This window comes from Ranitomeya imitator, chromosome 2 (assembly GCF_032444005.1).
Source record: "Ranitomeya imitator isolate aRanImi1 chromosome 2, aRanImi1.pri, whole genome shotgun sequence".
Taxonomy (NCBI): Eukaryota; Metazoa; Chordata; class Amphibia; order Anura; family Dendrobatidae; genus Ranitomeya; species Ranitomeya imitator.
The window spans coordinates 299,437,310-299,456,345 of NC_091283.1; the positions used below are offsets into that span (position 1 = coordinate 299,437,310).

Consider the following 19,036-nt stretch of genomic DNA (forward strand, 5'->3'; position numbering starts at 1 on the left):
CCGTCTGAAGTTTGCTAGAGGGCATTTGGATGATCCAGAGGAGTTTTGGGAGAATGTCCTATGGTCTGATGAAACCAAACTGGAACTGTTTGGTAGAAACACAACTTGTCGTGTTTGGAGGAAAAAGAATACTGAGTTGCATCCATCAAACACCATACCTACTGTAAAGCATGGTGATGGAAACATCATGCTTTGGGGCTGTTTCTCTGCAAAGGGGCCAGGACGACTGATCCGGGTACATGAAAGAATGAATGGAGCCATGTATCGTGAGATTTTGAGTGCAAACCTCCTTCCATCAGCAAGGGCATTGAAGATGAAACGTGGCTGGGTCTTTCAACATGACAATGATCCAAAGCACACTGCCAGGGCAACGAAGGAGTGGCTTCGTAAGAAGCATTTCAAGGTCCTGGAGTGGCCTAGCCAGTCTCCAGATCTCAACCCTATAGAAAACCTTTGGAGGGAGTTGAAAGTCCGTGTTGCCAAGCGAAAAGCCAAAAACATCACTGCTCTAGAGGAGATCTGCATGGAGGAATGGGCCAACATACCAACAACAGTGTGTGGCAACCTTGTGAAGACTTACAGAAAACGTTTGACCTCTGTCATTGCCAACAAAGGATATATTACAAAGTATTGAGATGAAATTTTGTTTCTGACCAAATACTTATTTTCCACCATATTATGCAAATAAATTGTTAAAAAAACAGACAATGTGATTTTCTGGATTTTTTTTTCTCAGTTTGTCTCACATAGTTGAGGTCTACCTATGATGTAAATTACAGACGCCTCTCATCTTTTTAAGTGGTGGAACTTGCACTATTGCTGACTGACTAAATACTTTTTTGCCCCACTGTATATATACATAACTAAATAAATCCTATAGGGTGCTGCAAAAACGCATAGAAATAGCATAGCCACAAGAAGAAAAATAGCCTATGCATAAATAAGCGCACACCTAAATATATGAGAAACACAATCTTTATTATAACCATAAACAAGGACAAAGACACATCAATCCATTAAAATCAATTAAAACCATGTGGAAAAAACCACCCTTCCCCCTGAGAGAATGATATGACCAAAATAAGGTCTAATCCCGCATACAAAAGTATACACAAGAATCACAAACTGTGGCATATGGATGTAGACAAGTGCAATATAATAACATATAACTGATACCTATCAGGCAATACAGCAAGAATTGGGCGTCCCCAATATAATAATCAATCATAAACCATAAGGAAATAAGTAATATCAATTGATAAAGAAGATATAAGCCTGAAGGACCCTAAATACAGGGATATTTGTTGCTAAAAATAGCAGCAGCAAAAAATATATAGCTGAACATGAGAGTACATCCACAAGGAGAGAGGATATGGGGTTACAAAGTATAGTAAATAAATAGTGCTACGCAAAAGGGCGCTATAGGATCCCCAAATCCGTCTGAGAGATAATCCGGTCAATATGCTAATATCGGGAATGCCTGGAGCTCAAAGACATACCCTAAAAGCCATAAAGAATGCGGGAAGCCTCCAACAAGTCAGGGAGCAAATTTTTTTTTTAATTTTCACAATGCTACATTTTAAACTTTAGTGAAACAATTGGGGGTTAAAAGTGCTCCCCACACATCTAGATAAGTTCCTTAGGGGGTCTTCTTTCCAAAATGGGGTCACTTGTGGAGGGTTTCCACTGTTAAGGCATGTCAGGGGCTCTCCAAATGCGACATGGCGTCCGATCTCAATTCCAGCCAATTTTGCATTGAAAAGTCAAATGGCGCTCCTGCCCTTCCAAGCTCTGCCATGCGCTCAAACAGTGGTTTATCCCCATATATGAAGTATCAGCGTACTCAGGACAAATTGCACAACAACTTTTGGGGTCCAATTTATCCTGTTACCCTTGGGAAAATAAAAAATTTGGGGCAAAAAGATCATTTTTTGTGAAAATTAATATGAATTTTTTTTTACGGCTCTACATTATAAACTTCTGTGAAGCACTTGGAGGTTCAAAGTGCTCACCACACATCTAGATTAGTTCCTTAGAGGGTCTACTTTCCAAAATGGTGTCACTTGTGGGGGTTTCCACTGTTTAGGCACGTCAGGGGCTCTCCAATCGTGACATGGGCTCCGATCTCAATTCCAGCAAATCTTGCATTGAAAAGTCAAATGGCGCTCCTTCCCTTCCGAGCTCTGCCATGTGCCCAAACAGTGGTTTACCCCCACATATCGGGTATCGGGGTACTCAGGACAAACTGTACAACAACTTTTGTGGTCCAATTTCTCCTGTTACCCTTGGTAAAATGAAACAAATTGGACCTGAAGTAAAAATTTTGTGAAAAAAAAGTTAAATGTTCAATTTTTTTAAACATTCAAAAAATTCCTGTGAAACACCTGAAGGGTTAATAAACTTTTTGAATGTGGTTTTGAGTACCTTGAGGGGTGCAGTTTTTAGAATGGTGTCACTTTTGGGCATTTTCTGTCATATAGACCCCTCAAAGTCACTTCAAGTGTGAGGTGGTCCGTAAAAAAAATGGTTTTGCAAATTTTGTTGCAAAAATGAGAAATTGCTGGTCAACTTTTAACTCTTATAACTCCCTAACAAAAAAAAATTATGTTTCCAAAATTGTGCTGATGTAAAGCAGACATGTGGGAAATGTTGTTTATTAACTATATTATGTGATATAACTCTCTAATTTAAAGGGACACTGTCACTTGAATTTGGAGGGAACAATCTTCAGCCATGGAGGCGGGGTTTTCGGGTGTTTGATTCACCCTTTCCTTACCCACTGGCTGCATGCTGGCTGCAATATTGGATTGAAGTTCATTCTCTGTCCTCCATAGTACACGCCTGCGCTGTGCAAGATTGCCTTGTGCAGGCGTGTACTACGGAGGACAGAGAATGAACTTCAATCCAATATTGCAGCCAGCATGCAGCCAGCAAGCAGCCAGTGGGTAAGGAAAGGGTGAATCAAACACCCGAAAACCCCGCCTCCATGGCTGAAGATTGTTCCCTCCAAATTCAGGTGACAGTGTCCCTTTAAGGGCATAAAAACCAAGAGTTTGAAAATTGCTAAATTTTCATAATTTCCGACAAATTTTTGTTTTTTTCACAAATAAATGCAAGTCATATCGAAGAAGTTTTACCACTATCATGAAGTACAATATGTCACGAGAAAACAATGTCAGAATCACCAGGATCCGTTGAAGCGTTTCAGAGTTATGACATCATAAAGTGACAGTGGTCAGAATTGTAAAAATTAGCCCTGTCACTTAGGTGAAAACAGGCTTTGGGGTGAAGGGGTTAAAACATTTCCCACATTAAGGACCTGAAAAAGCCTTCTCTGGGTGAGTTCTCTGGTGGTGATCAAGATGCGCTTTTCGGGTAAAACATTTCCCACATTCTGAACAGGAAAAAGGCTTCTCTCCTGTGTGAGTTCTTTGATGTGTGATGAGATTTGATTTATTTGTAAAACATTTCCCACATTCTGAACAGGAAAAAGGCTTTTCCCCTGTGTGAGTTCTCTGGTGCTTAACCAAATATGATTTCTGGATAAAATATTTCCCACACTCTAAACAGGAAAAAGGTTTCTCCCCTGTGTGGGTTCTCTGGTGCCTAACCAAATCTAATTTCTGGATAAAACATTTTCCACATTCTGAACAGGAAAACGGCTTCTCCCCTGTGTGGGTTCTCTGGTGCTTAACCAAACTTAATTTACAATTAAAACATTTCCCACATTCTGAACAGGAAAATGGCTTCTCTCCTGTGTGAGTTCTTTGGTGTGTAACAAGATTCCCCTTTTGGTTAAAACATTTTCCACATTCTGAACAGGAAAACGGCTTCTCCACAGAGAGAGAGAATTTTAGTCTAGGTTTTCACATGTACCCATTCAGATGGAGACGTTTATTCTCAGCGAGGTAAGGCAAGTTTAGGACCTGGTATAAGAGAGATGCCGTAAAGGGGCTACCAGGTACACATAAAATTGGCCTTTTTTATGCGCTAAAAGCTCTCATTTTTCATATTTCTAGTGCAGTAATGCAGTTCAAATTTCGTGTTTTCAAGTTTACATGTTTTAGCGCTGCAGTGTGCTGCCTTATTTACTTATCCACATTATTTAGTGGCTCAAAGGCTCTTGAAAAGCAACATTGCTTCTATAAACCAATCCAGCAATATCCACTCTCCCAAAGTCAAAATTCCCCCTCAATTCTGAGCCTTGAAGTGGACACAGACCATATTTAGCATCTATGTATTTGGTATTGATGCAGTGACAAGAACCCACTTAATTTATGGTGTGTGTCCTGAAGCACAATCTGGGCACTACGTGCTGAGTAAAAAAATTGCATATTTGCAATTTTTACTCTCCAACATCCATTGAGTGCTAATCACCTGGAAGGGTCTGTGGACTCAAAATAGTTACTACGCCTATAGACCAAATCATTGAGGGTTACACTGTCCAAAATGTAGTCACTTTTGGAGGATTTTTACTACTCTGGCTTTCTGACATTTTGTCATTTTAGAGCAAATAGTGTGTCCTATCTCCTCTGGAACCTGCTATTAAGATGTCTGTTTCTGTCAACAGGCACTGCCTTATTCATTCTGCCGGCGGCGCTGATAATGGAGGAGATATCAGAACCAGAAGTTATGAGTGCCACCGGTTCTGTCCAGCCACTAAGGTTAGGGTACTTGGGACATGTAGTACCATCCGTTCTGGAACTATGAGTGTGTGTGTTATTCAGCTGAAGTAATCTCTTTCCTGCTTCACCCAATTGGAATGTACCAAACCAACTACTAAAGCCCGAAACATATTGCCGGAAACTGCCAGGTATAGCCTTGTTCTACTCTGGTTCAGTCCTCTGTGTTCAGCTCCTGACTTGTTTACACCGTGTTCCAAATTATTATGCAAATTGGATTTAAGTGTCAAAGATTTGTTTTATTTTTCATGGATTATATTATGTCTCAGGGCTCAATGGATCACTGAAATTAATTTTAAACACATGTGATAATTAGTTTTCCAGGTGACTCTAATTAAAGGAAAACTACTTAAAAATGATGACATTATTAAGCAGGCCACAGTTTTCAAGTAACATAGGAAAGAAAAAGGATCTCTCTGCTGCCGAAAAGCATCAAATAGTGCAATGCCTTGGACAAGGTATGAAAACATTAGATATTTCACAAAAACTTAAGAGTGATCATCATACTGTGAAGAGATTTGTGACTGAAACAGAGCACACAGTTCATGCAGATAAAGGTATAATGAGGAAGGTTTCTGCAGACAAATTCATTGGATTAAGAGAGCAGCTGCCAAAATACCATTACAAAGCAGCAAACAGATATTTGAAGCTGCTGGTGCCTCTGGAGTCCCTCAAACCTCAAGGTGTAGGATCCTTCAAAGGCTTGCTTTGGTGCATAAAACTACGATTCGGACACCCCTAAAGAGTGTTCACAAGCAGAAACAGTTGCAGTGGGCCCAGACATACATGAAGACTTATTTTCAAACAGTCTTGTTTACTGATGAGTGTCGAGCAATCCTGGATGGTCCAGATGGATGGAGTAGTGGATGGCTACCATGTCCCAACAAGGCTGTGACATCAGCAAGGAAGTGGAGGAGTCATGTTTTGGGCCCGAATCATGGGGAAACAGCTGGTAGGGCCCTTTAAGGTTCCTGAAGGTGTGAAAATGACCTCTGCAAAGTATATAGAGTTTCTGACTGACAACTTTCTTCCATGGTATAAGAAGCAGAAACGTGCCTTCTGGAGCAAAATCATCTTCATGTATGACAATGCACCATCTCATGCTGCAAAGAATAGCTCTGAGTCATTGGCTGCTATGGGCATAAAAGGAAATAAACTCATGGTGCGGCCAACATCTTCCCCTGACCTCAACCCTATAGAGAACCTTTGGAGTATCATCAAGCAAAAGATCTATGAAGGTGAGAGACAGTTCAAATCAAAACAGCAGCTCTGGGAGGCTATTCTAACTTCATGCAAAGACGTACAAGCAGAAACTCTCCAAAAACTCACACGTTCAATGGATGCAAGAATTGTGAAGGTGATGTCAAAGAAGGGTTCCTGTGTTAACATGTAACTTGACCTTTTAGGATGGTTTGGAGTTAAATAGCTTTTTTGCTCAGTGAATGTGACCTCCTAATGCTGCAAACTCCACAAATGAGAATTTTCAGTTCTTTAAAACATATCAAATGTATACAAATTCTACTGTGCCTAATAATTTGGAACAGTGCATTTTGAGCTTTTATTCATTTTGGAGATTATACTGTTATCAGTGGGAGGTTTCTTCAATAAAATTTGATGTATAATCTAAAAAGAGTAATGACTTTTCTTAGACTGACTGTCATTTGCACCGACCATTTAGGAAAATCCGAGAGAAAAAAACGGTGTATTTGTTTCCTGTTATGACCCCGGCCCGTTTACTGACTATTCTTGTGTCTTTTGATTTTGTATTTTCTCTGACTTCATGGTTGTGACCTGACTACCATACTATTCTTCTTACTATCTTACACTACAGAAAAGCAAGTAACAGCGTGGTGCAACCAAGAGGTCTCTGTGCAAGTCCAGATGTAGAGGGGTTAAAGTAGTTAAAGAGTGATGGGCAAAACTTTGACTATAGACAATAACACATCTACTGAAATAATCAATCTGAATAGCCTTCTTAGGTAAAAAAAAATAGAGTAACTAATGGTGAAACCTAATTAGGTAAATAGAGTCTGAGGTTCTGTGGCTCTTGGCAATCTAACCTATCGTAAGGGACAATATTTTATATCACATGATAACTATTTATTAGGCTATGTGCACACGATGCAGATTTGTAGCATTTCTGCAGCGTTTTTTTCCGCGCTGAAATGCTCCAAAAACTAAATGGATTACTTAAGCAATGTTAATCAATTACATTCCTGAAGTGTTGTGCACATGATCCAGAAATTTCCATCCTTATTTGCAGCCTTTTATTTTCCGCAGCATGTCAATTCTTTTTGAGGATCTGCAGCTTTTCTGCACCCATTGACTTCCACTGAGTCAGTCAAATCGGCAGCAAAAACGCAGGTGTAAAAAGGTTTGCGGATTGGCTGCGGATTTTCTGTGAAAAATGATGCGAATTGTCAATGGGAAATGGTAGAAAGTGATAGATAGTCTTAGTGATAGAAAGCAGAGAGTGGTTATAAATGGTATATTCTCTAACTGGATCGCTGTGACCAGTGGGGCACCGCAGGGGTCGGTATTGGGACCTGTTCTCTTCAACATATTTATTAAATGATCTGGTAGAAGGTTTACACAGTAAAATATAATTATTTGTGGATGATACAAAACTATGCAAAGCAGTCAATACAAAAGATAGTATTTTGCTACAGATGGATCTTGATAAGTTGGAAACTTGGGCTGAGAGGTGGCAGATGCGGTTTAACAATGATAAATGTAAGGTTATACACATGGAAAGAAGGAATCAATATCACCATTACACACTGAATCGGAAACCACTGGGTAAATCTGACATGGAGAGGGACTTGGGGATCCTAGTTAATGATAAAATTACCTGGAGCAGCCAGTGCCAGGCAGCGGCTGCCAAGGCAAACAGGATCATGGGGTATATTAAAAGACGTCTGATACACATGATGAGAGCATTATACTGCCTCTGTACAAATCCCTAGTTAGACCGCACATGAGTACTGTGTACAGTTTTGGGCACCGATGGTCAGGAAGGATATAATGGAACTAGAGCGAGTACAAAGGAGGGCAGCAAAATTAATAAAGGGGATGAGGGAACTACAATACCCAGAGAGATTATCAAAATTAGGATTACTTAGTCTAGAAAAAAGAAGACTGAGGGGCGATTTAATAGCCATGTATAAGGATATACAGTGGGTACGGAAAGTATTCAGACTCCTTTAAATTTTTAACTCTCATTACAGCCATCTGGTAAATTAAAAAAAAAGTTATTTTTTTTCTCAATAATGTACACTCTGCACCCCATGTTGGCTGAAAAAAAAAACAAATGTAGAAATTTTTGAAAATGTATTAAAAAGAAAAACTGAAATATCACATGGTCATAAGTATTCAGAACCTTTGCTCAGTACTGAGTAGAAGCACCTTTTTGAGCTAGCGCAGCCATGAGTCTCCTTGGGAATGATGCAACAAGTTTTTCACACCTGAATTTGGGGATCCTCTGCCATTCTTCCTTGCAGATCCTTCCAGTTCCGTCAGGTTGGATGGTGAGCATTGGTGGTCAGCTATTTTCAGGTCTCTCCAGAGATGCTCAATTGGGGTTTAGGTCAGGGCTCTGGCTGGGCCAGTCAAGAATGGTCAAAGAGTTGTTCTGAAGCCACTCCTTTGTTATTTTAGCTGTGTGCTTAGGGTCATTGTCTTGTTGGAAGGTGGACCTTCAGCCATGTCTGAGGTCCAGAGAACTCTGGAAGAGGTTTTCATCAAAGATATCTCTATAGTTTGCCGCATTCATGTTTCCTTCAATGGCAGTCATCCTGTCCTTGCAACTGAAAAACACCCCCATAGCATGATGCTCCACTGTTGGGATTGTATTGGGCAGATGATGAGCAGTGCCTGGTTTTCTCCACACATACTGCTTAGAATAATCACCAAAAAGGTCTATTTTCATCTCATCATACCAGAGAATCTTATTTCTCATAGTCTGGGAGTCCTTCATGTGTTTTTTAGCAAACTCTATGCAGGCTTTCATATGTCTTGAACTGAGGAGAGGCTTCCGTCGGGCCACGCTGCCATAAAGGACCGATTGGTGGAGGGCTTCAGTGATAGTTGACTTTGTGTAACTTTCTCCCATCTCCCTTCCGCATCTCTGAAGCTCAGCCACAGGGATCTTGGGGTTCCTCTTTACCTCTCTCACCAAGGCTCTTCTCCCACGATTGCTCAGTTTGGCTGGACGGCTAGGTCAGGGAAGACTTCTGCTGGTCCCAAACCTCTTCCATTTAAGGACTATGGAAGCCACTGTGCTCTTAGGAACCTTGAGTACTGCAGAAATTCTTATGTAACGTTGGCCAGATCTGTGCCTTGCCACAATTCTGTCTCTGAGCTCCTTGGCCAGTTCCTTTGACCTCATGATTCTCACTTGGTCTGACATGCACTGTGAGCTGTGAGGTCTTACATAGACAGGTGTGTGCCTTTCCAAATCAAGTCCTATCAGTTTAACTAAACGCAGCTGGACTCCAATGAAGGAGTAGAACCATCTCAGGGAGGATCACAAGAAATGGACAGCATCTGACTTAAATATGAGTGTCTGAGCAAAGGGTCTGAATGTTTATGACCATGAGATATTTCAGTTTTTCTTGTTTAATAAATATGCAAAAATTTCCACATTTCTGTTTTTTTCAGTCAAGATGAGGTGCAGAGTATAGATTAATGAGAAAAAAAAATAACTTTTTGGAATTTACCAAACGGCTTCTATGAAGCAAAGAGTGAAAAATTTAAAGGGGTCTGAATACTTTCCATACCCACTGTAAGGGGACAATACAAATATCTCTCCGAGGATCTGTTTATACCAAGGAAGGTGACGGTCACAAGGGGGCATTCTCTGCATCTGGAGAAGAGAAGGTTTTTCCACCAACATAGAAGAGGATTCTTTATTGTTAGGGCAGTGAGAATCTGGAATTCCTCGCCTGAGGAGGTGGTGATGGCGAACTCAGTCGAGGGGTTTAAGAGAGGCCTGGATGTCTTCTTGGAGCGTAACAATATTGTATCTTACAGTTATTAGGTTCTTTAGAAGGGCGTAGATCTGGGAATTTATTCTGACGGAATAAAGGCTGAACTGGATGGACAAATGTCTTTTTTCGGCCTTGCTAACTATGTTACTATGTCAGAAGGACAAAGTGTGTGGACGGAGCTGGTGTGCGTGTCTCTGTGTGTGGGTGGAGAATATGTGTGTGTCTGTGTGTGTGTGTACCCATGTGACGTGTGAACCCAGGTGTCATCTGATGGGACTACTACTCTCATCAACCTACATCTTTTGTCACATATAACAGAGGCAGCATGAGCCGATGATGGAAGAATAGTCCCATCATCCGACGCATGTAGATCAAATTGTAGATCAAAACATTTACATATTCACATTCAAAATACATACACCGAACCCCTAATCCCGACACCCGCGTCTCCTGAAATCAAAAATAATAAACCAACAAATACTCCCTGTCCGCCGTAGTCCATTTAATACAGAGTGTCCCACGGCGATCTCACATGTAGAACAGTCACATCGGGAGATGTGACCGTTCTATCCAGCCTCCAGCGATAAACTGACAGGAGATAATTGCTCCCGCAGTGTATCACTGAGCCCCCGTGAGAGTTCCCTGGAGTTCATCAGCTGATCAGCTCTAGTGCTCTATCTTATGGCACTGCTGCATGGGAAAGTTCTCACACAGCGGTAGTGCTCAATCTGTGCATGCTCTGCCCCCAGCGGCCATTTTCCCACAGGCCACCACATCGCATTAATGGATGTACGGGGGGGAAGGGGGGGTGGGCCCAGGCTTTCACAAAATGCCAACGGTGCCCCCCGCACCACAGAGCACCGCAGTCATTTTTACCCGCAGAGGCGCACATAGGAAATCTCCCTCACCCCAGCCTGCAGCAACGCTCCACTCTTCCCTCCTCCAGCAGCGATCCTGCTCCACCGGCCAGTAGGGTATATAGTGTGTCTTATAATCCGAAAAATATAGTTTTCACTTATACAGTGGGGCAAAAAAGTATTTATTCAGTCAGCAATAGTGCAAGTTCCACCACTTAAAAAGATGAGAGGCGTCTGTAATTTACATCATAGGTAGACCTCAACTATGGGAGACAAACTGAGAAAAAAAAATCCAGAAAATCACATTGTCTGTTTTTTTAACATTTTATTTGCATATTATGGTGGAAAATAAGTATTTGGTCAGAAACAAACAATCAAGATTTCTGGCTCTCACAGACCTGTAACTTCTTCTTTAAGAGTCTCCTCTTTCCTCCACTCATTACCTGTAGTAATGGCACCTGTTTAAACTTGTTATCAGTATAAAAAGACACCTGTGCACACCCTCAAACAGTCTGACTCCAAACTCCACTATGGTGAAGACCAAAGAGCTGTCAAAGGACACCAGAAACAAAATTGTAGCCCTGCACCAGGCTGGGAAGACTGAATCTGCAATAGCCAACCAGCTTGGAGTGAAGAAATCAACAGTGGGAGCAATAATTAGAAAATGGAAGACATACAAGACCACTGATAATCTCCCTCGATCTGGGGCTCCACGCAAAATCCCACCCCGTGGGGTCAGAATGATCACAAGAACGGTGAGCAAAAATCGAAGAACCACGCGGGGGGACCTAGTGAATGAACTGCAGAGAGCTGGGACCAATGTAACAAGGCCTACCATAAGTAACACACTATGCCACCATGGACTCAGATTCTGTAGTGCCAGACGTGTCCCACTGCTTAAGCCAGTACATGTCCGGGTCCGTCTGAAGTTTGCTAGAGGGCATTTGGATGATCCAGAGGAGTTTTGGGAGAATGTCCTATGGTCTGATGAAACCAAACTGGAACTGTTTGGTAGAAACACAACTTGTCGTGTTTGGAGGAAAAAGAATACTGAGTTGCAACAATCAAACACCATACCTACTGTAAAGCATGGTGATGGAAACATCATGCTTTGGGGCTGTTTCTCTGCAAAGGGGCCAGGACGACTGATCCGGGTACATGAAAGAATGAATGGAGCCATGTATCGTGAGATTTTGAGTGCAAACCTCCTTCCATCAGCAAGGGCATTGAAGATGAAACGTGGCTGGGTCTTTCAACATGACAATGATCCAAAGCACACTGCCAGGGCAACGAAGGAGTGGCTTCGTAAGAAGCATTTCAAGGTCCTGGAGTGGCCTAGCCAGTCTCCAGATCTCAACCCTATAGAAAACCTTTGGAGGGAGTTGAAAGTCCGTGTTGCCAAGCGAAAAGCCAAAAACATCACTGCTCTAGAGGAGATCTGCATGGAGGAATGGGCCAACATACCAACAACAGTGTGTGGCAACCTTGTGAAGACTTACAGAAAACGTTTGACCTCTGTCATTGCCAACAAAGGATATATTACAAAGTATTGAGATGAAATTTTGTTTCTGACCAAATACTTACTTTCCACCATATTATGCAAATAAATTGTTAAAAAAACAGACAATGTGATTTTCTGGATTTTTTTTTCTCAGTTTGTCTCACATAGTTGAGGTCTACCTATGATGTAAATTACAGACGCCTCTCATCTTTTTAAGTGGTGGAACTTGCACTATTGCTGACTGACTAAATACTTTTTTGCCCCACTGTATATATACATAACTAAATAAATCCTATAGGGTGCTGCAAAAACGCATAGAAATAGCATAGCCACAAGAAGAAAAATAGCCTATGCATAAATAAGCGCACACCTAAATATATGAGAAACACAATCTTTATTATAACCATAAACAAGGACAAAGACACATCAATCCATTAAAATCAATTAAAACCATGTGGAAAAAACCACCCTTCCCCCTGAGAGAATGATATGACCAAAATAAGGTCTAATCCCGCATACAAAAGTATACACAAGAATCACAAACTGTGGCATATGGATGTAGACAAGTGCAATATAATAACATATAACTGATACCTATCAGGCAATACAGCAAGAATTGGGCGTCCCCAATATAATAATCAATCATAAACCATAAGGAAATAAGTAATATCAATTGATAAAGAAGATATAAGCCTGAAGGACCCTAAATACAGGGATATTTGTTGCTAAAAATAGCAGCAGCAAAAAATATATAGCTGAACATGAGAGTACATCCACAAGGAGAGAGGATATGGGGTTACAAAGTATAGTAAATAAATAGTGCTACGCAAAAGGGCGCTATAGGATCCCCAAATCCGTCTGAGAGATAATCCGGTCAATATGCCAATATCGGGAATGCCTGGAGCTCAAAGACATACCCTAAAAGCCATAAAGAATGCGGGAAGCCTCCAACAAGTCAGGGAGCAAATTTTTTTTTTAATTTTCACAATGCTACATTTTAAACTTTAGTGAAACAATTGGGGGTTAAAAGTGCTCCCCACACATCTAGATAAGTTCCTTAGGGGGTCTTCTTTCCAAAATGGGGTCACTTGTGGAGGGTTTCCACTGTTAAGGCATGTCAGGGGCTCTCCAAATGCGACATGGCGTCCGATCTCAATTCCAGCCAATTTTGCATTGAAAAGTCAAATGGCGCTCCTGCCCTTCCAAGCTCTGCCATGCGCTCAAACAGTGGTTTATCCCCATATATGAAGTATCAGCGTACTCAGGACAAATTGCACAACAACTTTTGGGGTCCAATTTATCCTGTTACCCTTGGGAAAATAAAAAATTTGGGGCAAAAAGATCATTTTTTGTGAAAATTAATATGAATTTTTTTTTACGGCTCTACATTATAAACTTCTGTGAAGCACTTGGAGGTTCAAAGTGCTCACCACACATCTAGATTAGTTCCTTAGAGGGTCTACTTTCCAAAATGGTGTCACTTGTGGGGGTTTCCACTGTTTAGGCACGTCAGGGGCTCTCCAATCGTGACATGGGCTCCGATCTCAATTCCAGCAAATCTTGCATTGAAAAGTCAAATGGCGCTCCTTCCCTTCCGAGCTCTGCCATGTGCCCAAACAGTGGTTTACCCCCACATATCGGGTATCGGGGTACTCAGGACAAACTGTACAACAACTTTTGTGGTCCAATTTCTCCTGTTACCCTTGGTAAAATGAAACAAATTGGACCTGAAGTAAAAATTTTGTGAAAAAAAAGTTAAATGTTCAATTTTTTTAAACATTCAAAAAATTCCTGTGAAACACCTGAAGGGTTAATAAACTTTTTGAATGTGGTTTTGAGTACCTTGAGGGGTGCAGTTTTTAGAATGGTGTCACTTTTGGGCATTTTCTGTCATATAGACCCCTCAAAGTCACTTCAAGTGTGAGGTGGTCCGTAAAAAAAATGGTTTTGCAAATTTTGTTGCAAAAATGAGAAATTGCTGGTCAACTTTTAACTCTTATAACTCCCTAACAAAAAAAAATTATGTTTCCAAAATTGTGCTGATGTAAAGCAGACATGTGGGAAATGTTGTTTATTAACTATATTATGTGATATAACTCTCTAATTTAAAGGGACACTGTCACTTGAATTTGGAGGGAACAATCTTCAGCCATGGAGGCGGGGTTTTCGGGTGTTTGATTCACCCTTTCCTTACCCACTGGCTGCATGCTGGCTGCAATATTGGATTGAAGTTCATTCTCTGTCCTCCATAGTACACGCCTGCGCTGTGCAAGATTGCCTTGTGCAGGCGTGTACTACGGAGGACAGAGAATGAACTTCAATCCAATATTGCAGCCAGCATGCAGCCAGCAAGCAGCCAGTGGGTAAGGAAAGGGTGAATCAAACACCCGAAAACCCCGCCTCCATGGCTGAAGATTGTTCCCTCCAAATTCAGGTGACAGTGTCCCTTTAAGGGCATAAAAACCAAGAGTTTGAAAATTGCTAAATTTTCATAATTTCCGACAAATTTTTGTTTTTTTCACAAATAAATGCAAGTCATATCGAAGAAGTTTTACCACTATCATGAAGTACAATATGTCACGAGAAAACAATGTCAGAATCACCAGGATCCGTTGAAGCGTTTCAGAGTTATGACATCATAAAGTGACAGTGGTCAGAATTGTAAAAATTAGCCCTGTCACTTAGGTGAAAACAGGCTTTGGGGTGAAGGGGTTAAAACATTTCCCACATTAAGGACCTGAAAAAGCCTTCTCTGGGTGAGTTCTCTGGTGGTGATCAAGATGCGCTTTTCGGGTAAAACATTTCCCACATTCTGAACAGGAAAAAGGCTTCTCTCCTGTGTGAGTTCTTTGATGTGTGATGAGATTTGATTTATTTGTAAAACATTTCCCACATTCTGAACAGGAAAAAGGCTTTTCCCCTGTGTGAGTTCTCTGGTGCTTAACCAAATATGATTTCTGGATAAAATATTTCCCACACTCTAAACAGGAAAAAGGTTTCTCCCCTGTGTGGGTTCTCTGGTGCCTAACCAAATCTAATTTCTGGATAAAACATTTTCCACATTCTGAACAGGAAAACGGCTTCTCCCCTGTGTGGGTTCTCTGGTGCTTAACCAAACTTAATTTACAATTAAAACATTTCCCACATTCTGAACAGGAAAATGGCTTCTCTCCTGTGTGAGTTCTTTGGTGTGTAACAAGATTCCCCTTTTGGTTAAAACATTTTCCACATTCTGAACAGGAAAACGGCTTCTCCACAGAGAGAGAGAATTTTAGTCTAGGAAGAGGTTTTCACATGTACCCATTCAGATGGAGACGTTTATTCTCAGCGAGGTAAGGCAAGTTTAGGACCTGGTATAAGAGAGATGCCGTAAAGGGGCTACAGGTACACATAAAATTGGCCTTTTTTATGCGCTAAAAGCTCTCATTTTTCATATTTCTAGTGCAGTAATGCAGTTCAAATTTCGTGTTTTCAAGTTTACATGTTTTAGCGCTGCAGTGTGCTGCCTTATTTCTTATCCACATTATTTAGTGGCTCAAAGGCTCTTGAAAAGCAACATTGCTTCTATAAACCAATCCAGCAATATCCACTCTCCCAAAGTCAAAATTCCCCCTCAATTCTGAGCCTTGAAGTGGACACAGACCATATTTAGCATCTATGTATTTGGTATTGATGCAGTGACAAGAACCCACTTAATTTATGGTGTGTGTCCTGAAGCACAATCTGGGCACTACGTGCTGAGTAAAAAAATTGCATATTTGCAATTTTTACTCTCCAACATCCATTGAGTGCTAATCACCTGGAAGGGTCTGTGGACTCAAAATAGTTACTACGCCTATAGACCAAATCATTGAGGGTTACACTGTCCAAAATGTAGTCACTTTTGGAGGATTTTTACTACTCTGGCTTTCTGACATTTTGTCATTTTAGAGCAAATAGTGTGTCCTATCTCCTCTGGAACCTGCTATTAAGATGTCTGTTTCTGTCAACAGGCACTGCCTTATTCATTCTGCCGGCGGCGCTGATAATGGAGGAGATATCAGAACCAGAAGTTATGAGTGCCACCGGTTCTGTCCAGCCACTAAGGTTAGGGTACTTGGGACATGTAGTACCATCCGTTCTGGAACTATGAGTGTGTGTGTTATTCAGCTGAAGTAATCTCTTTCCTGCTTCACCCAATTGGAAAGTACCAAACCAACTACTAAAGCCCGAAACATATTGCCGGAAACTGCCAGGTATAGCCTTGTTCTACTCTGGTTCAGTCCTCTGTGTTCAGCTCCTGACTTGTTTACACCGTGTTCCAAATTATTATGCAAATTGGATTTAAGTGTCAAAGATTTGTTTTATTTTTCATGGATTATATTATGTCTCAGGGCTCAATGGATCACTGAAATTAATTTTAAACACATGTGATAATTAGTTTTCCAGGTGACTCTAATTAAAGGAAAACTACTTAAAAATGATGACATTATTAAGCAGGCCACAGTTTTCAAGTAACATAGGAAAGAAAAAGGATCTCTCTGCTGCCGAAAAGCATCAAATAGTGCAATGCCTTGGACAAGGTATGAAAACATTAGATATTTCACAAAAACTTAAGAGTGATCATCATACTGTGAAGAGATTTGTGACTGAAACAGAGCACACAGTTCATGCAGATAAAGGTATAATGAGGAAGGTTTCTGCAGACAAATTCATTGGATTAAGAGAGCAGCTGCCAAAATACCATTACAAAGCAGCAAACAGATATTTGAAGCTGCTGGTGCCTCTGGAGTCCCTCAAATCTCAAGGTGTAGGATCCTTCAAAGGCTTGCTTTGGTGCATAAAACTACGATTCGGACACCCCTAAAGAGTGTTCACAAGCAGAAACGGTTGCAGTGGGCCCAGACATACATGAAGACTTATTTTCAAACAGTCTTGTTTACTGATGAGTGTCGAGCAATCCTGGATGGTCCAGATGGATGGAGTAGTGGATGGCTACCATGTCCCAACAAGGCTGTGACATCAGCAAGGAAGTGGAGGAGTCATGTTTTGGGCCCGAATCATGGGGAAACAGCTGGTAGGGCCCTTTAAGGTTCCTGAAGGTGTGAAAATGACCTCTGCAAAGTATATAGAGTTTCTGACTGACAACTTTCTTCCATGGTATAAGAAGCAGAAACGTGCCTTCTGGAGCAAAATCATCTTCATGTATGACAATGCACCATCTCATGCTGCAAAGAATAGCTCTGAGTCATTGGCTGCTATGGGCATAAAAGGAAATAAACTCATGGTGCGGCCAACATCTTCCCCTGACCTCAACCCTATAGAGAACCTTTGGAGTATCATCAAGCAAAAGATCTATGAAGGTGAGAGACAGTTCAAATCAAAACAGCAGCTCTGGGAGGCTATTCTAACTTCATGCAAAGACGTACAAGCAGAAACTCTCCAAAAACTCACACGTTCAATGGATGCAAGAATTGTGAAGGTGATGTCAAAGAAGGGTTCCTGTGTTAACATGTAACTTGACCTTTTAGGATGGTTTGGAGTTAAATAGCTTTTTTGCTCAGTGAATGTGACCTCCTAATGCTGCAAACTCCACAAATGAGAATTTTCAGTTCTTTAAAACATATCAAATGTATACAAATTCTACTGTGCCTAATAATTTGGAACAGTGCATTTTGAGCTTTTATTCATTTTGGAGATTATACTGTTATCAGTGGGAGGTTTCTTCAATAAAATTTGATGTATAATCTAAAAAGAGTAATGACTTTTCTTAGACTGACTGTCATTTGCACCGACCATTTAGGAAAATCCGAGAGAAAAAAACGGTGTATTTGTTTCCTGTTATGACCCCGGCCCGTTTACTGACTATTCTTGTGTCTTTTGATTTTGTATTTTCTCTGACTTCATGGTTGTGACCTGACTACCATACTATTCTTCTTACTATCTTACACTACAGAAAAGCAAGTAACAGCGTGGTGCAACCAAGAGGTCTCTGTGCAAGTCCAGATGTAGAGGGGTTAAAGTAGTTAAAGAGTGATGGGCAAAACTTTGACTATAGACAATAACACATCTACTGAAATAATCAATCTGAATAGCCTTCTTAGGTAAAAAAAAATAGAGTAACTAATGGTGAAACCTAATTAGGTAAATAGAGTCTGAGGTTCTGTGGCTCTTGGCAATCTAAACTATCGTAAGGGACAATATTTTATATCACATGATAACTATTTATTAGGCTATGTGCACACGATGCAGATTTGTAGCATTTCTGCAGCGTTTTTTTCCGCGCTGAAATGCTCCAAAAACTAAATGGATTACTTAAGCAATGTTAATCAATTACATTCCTGAAGTGTTGTGCACATGATCCAGAAATTTCCATCCTTATTTGCAGCCTTTTATTTTCCGCAGCATGTCAATTCTTTTTGAGGATCTGCAGCTTTTCTGCACCCATTGACTTCCACTGAGTCAGTCAAATCGGCAGCAAAAACGCAGGTGTAAAAAGGTTTGCGGATTGGCTGCGGATTTTCTGTGAAAAATGATGCGAATTGTCAATGGGAAATGGTAGAAAGTGATAGATAGTCTTAGTGATAGAAAGCAGAGAGTGGTTATAAATGGTATATTCTCTAACTGGATCGCTGTGACCAGTGGGGCACCGCAGGGGTCGGTATTGGGACCTGTTCTCTTCAACATATTTATTAAATGATCTGGTAGAAGGTTTACACAGTAAAATATCATTATTTGTGGATGATACAAAACTATGCAAAGCAGTCAATACAAAAGATAGTATTTTGCTACAGATGGATCTTGATAAGTTGGAAACTTGGGCTGAGAGGTGGCAGATGCGGTTTAACAATGATAAATGTAAGGTTATACACATGGAAAGAAGGAATCAATATCACCATTACACACTGAATGGGAAACCACTGGGTAAATCTGACATGGAGAGGGACTTGGGGATCCTAGTTAATGATAAAATTACCTGGAGCAGCCAGTGCCAGGCAGCGGCTGCCAAGGCAAACAGGATCATGGGGT

General features: G+C 40.9%; 1 protein-coding gene across 1 annotated transcript; it reads right to left on the reverse strand.

Annotated features, from left to right (window-relative positions):
• Nucleotides 1-3,307: 3,307 nt before the first annotated feature.
• On the reverse strand, nt 3,308-15,270 carry LOC138663338 (oocyte zinc finger protein XlCOF22-like; the record flags this gene model as incomplete). The annotated part of the gene is made up of 2 exons (XM_069749515.1): nt 3,308-3,833; nt 14,776-15,270. Coding segments are annotated over 2 exons (1,017 nt in total), but the record flags the coding sequence as incomplete, so codon positions are not given.
• Between the last annotated feature and the right edge of the window lie 3,766 nt (nt 15,271-19,036).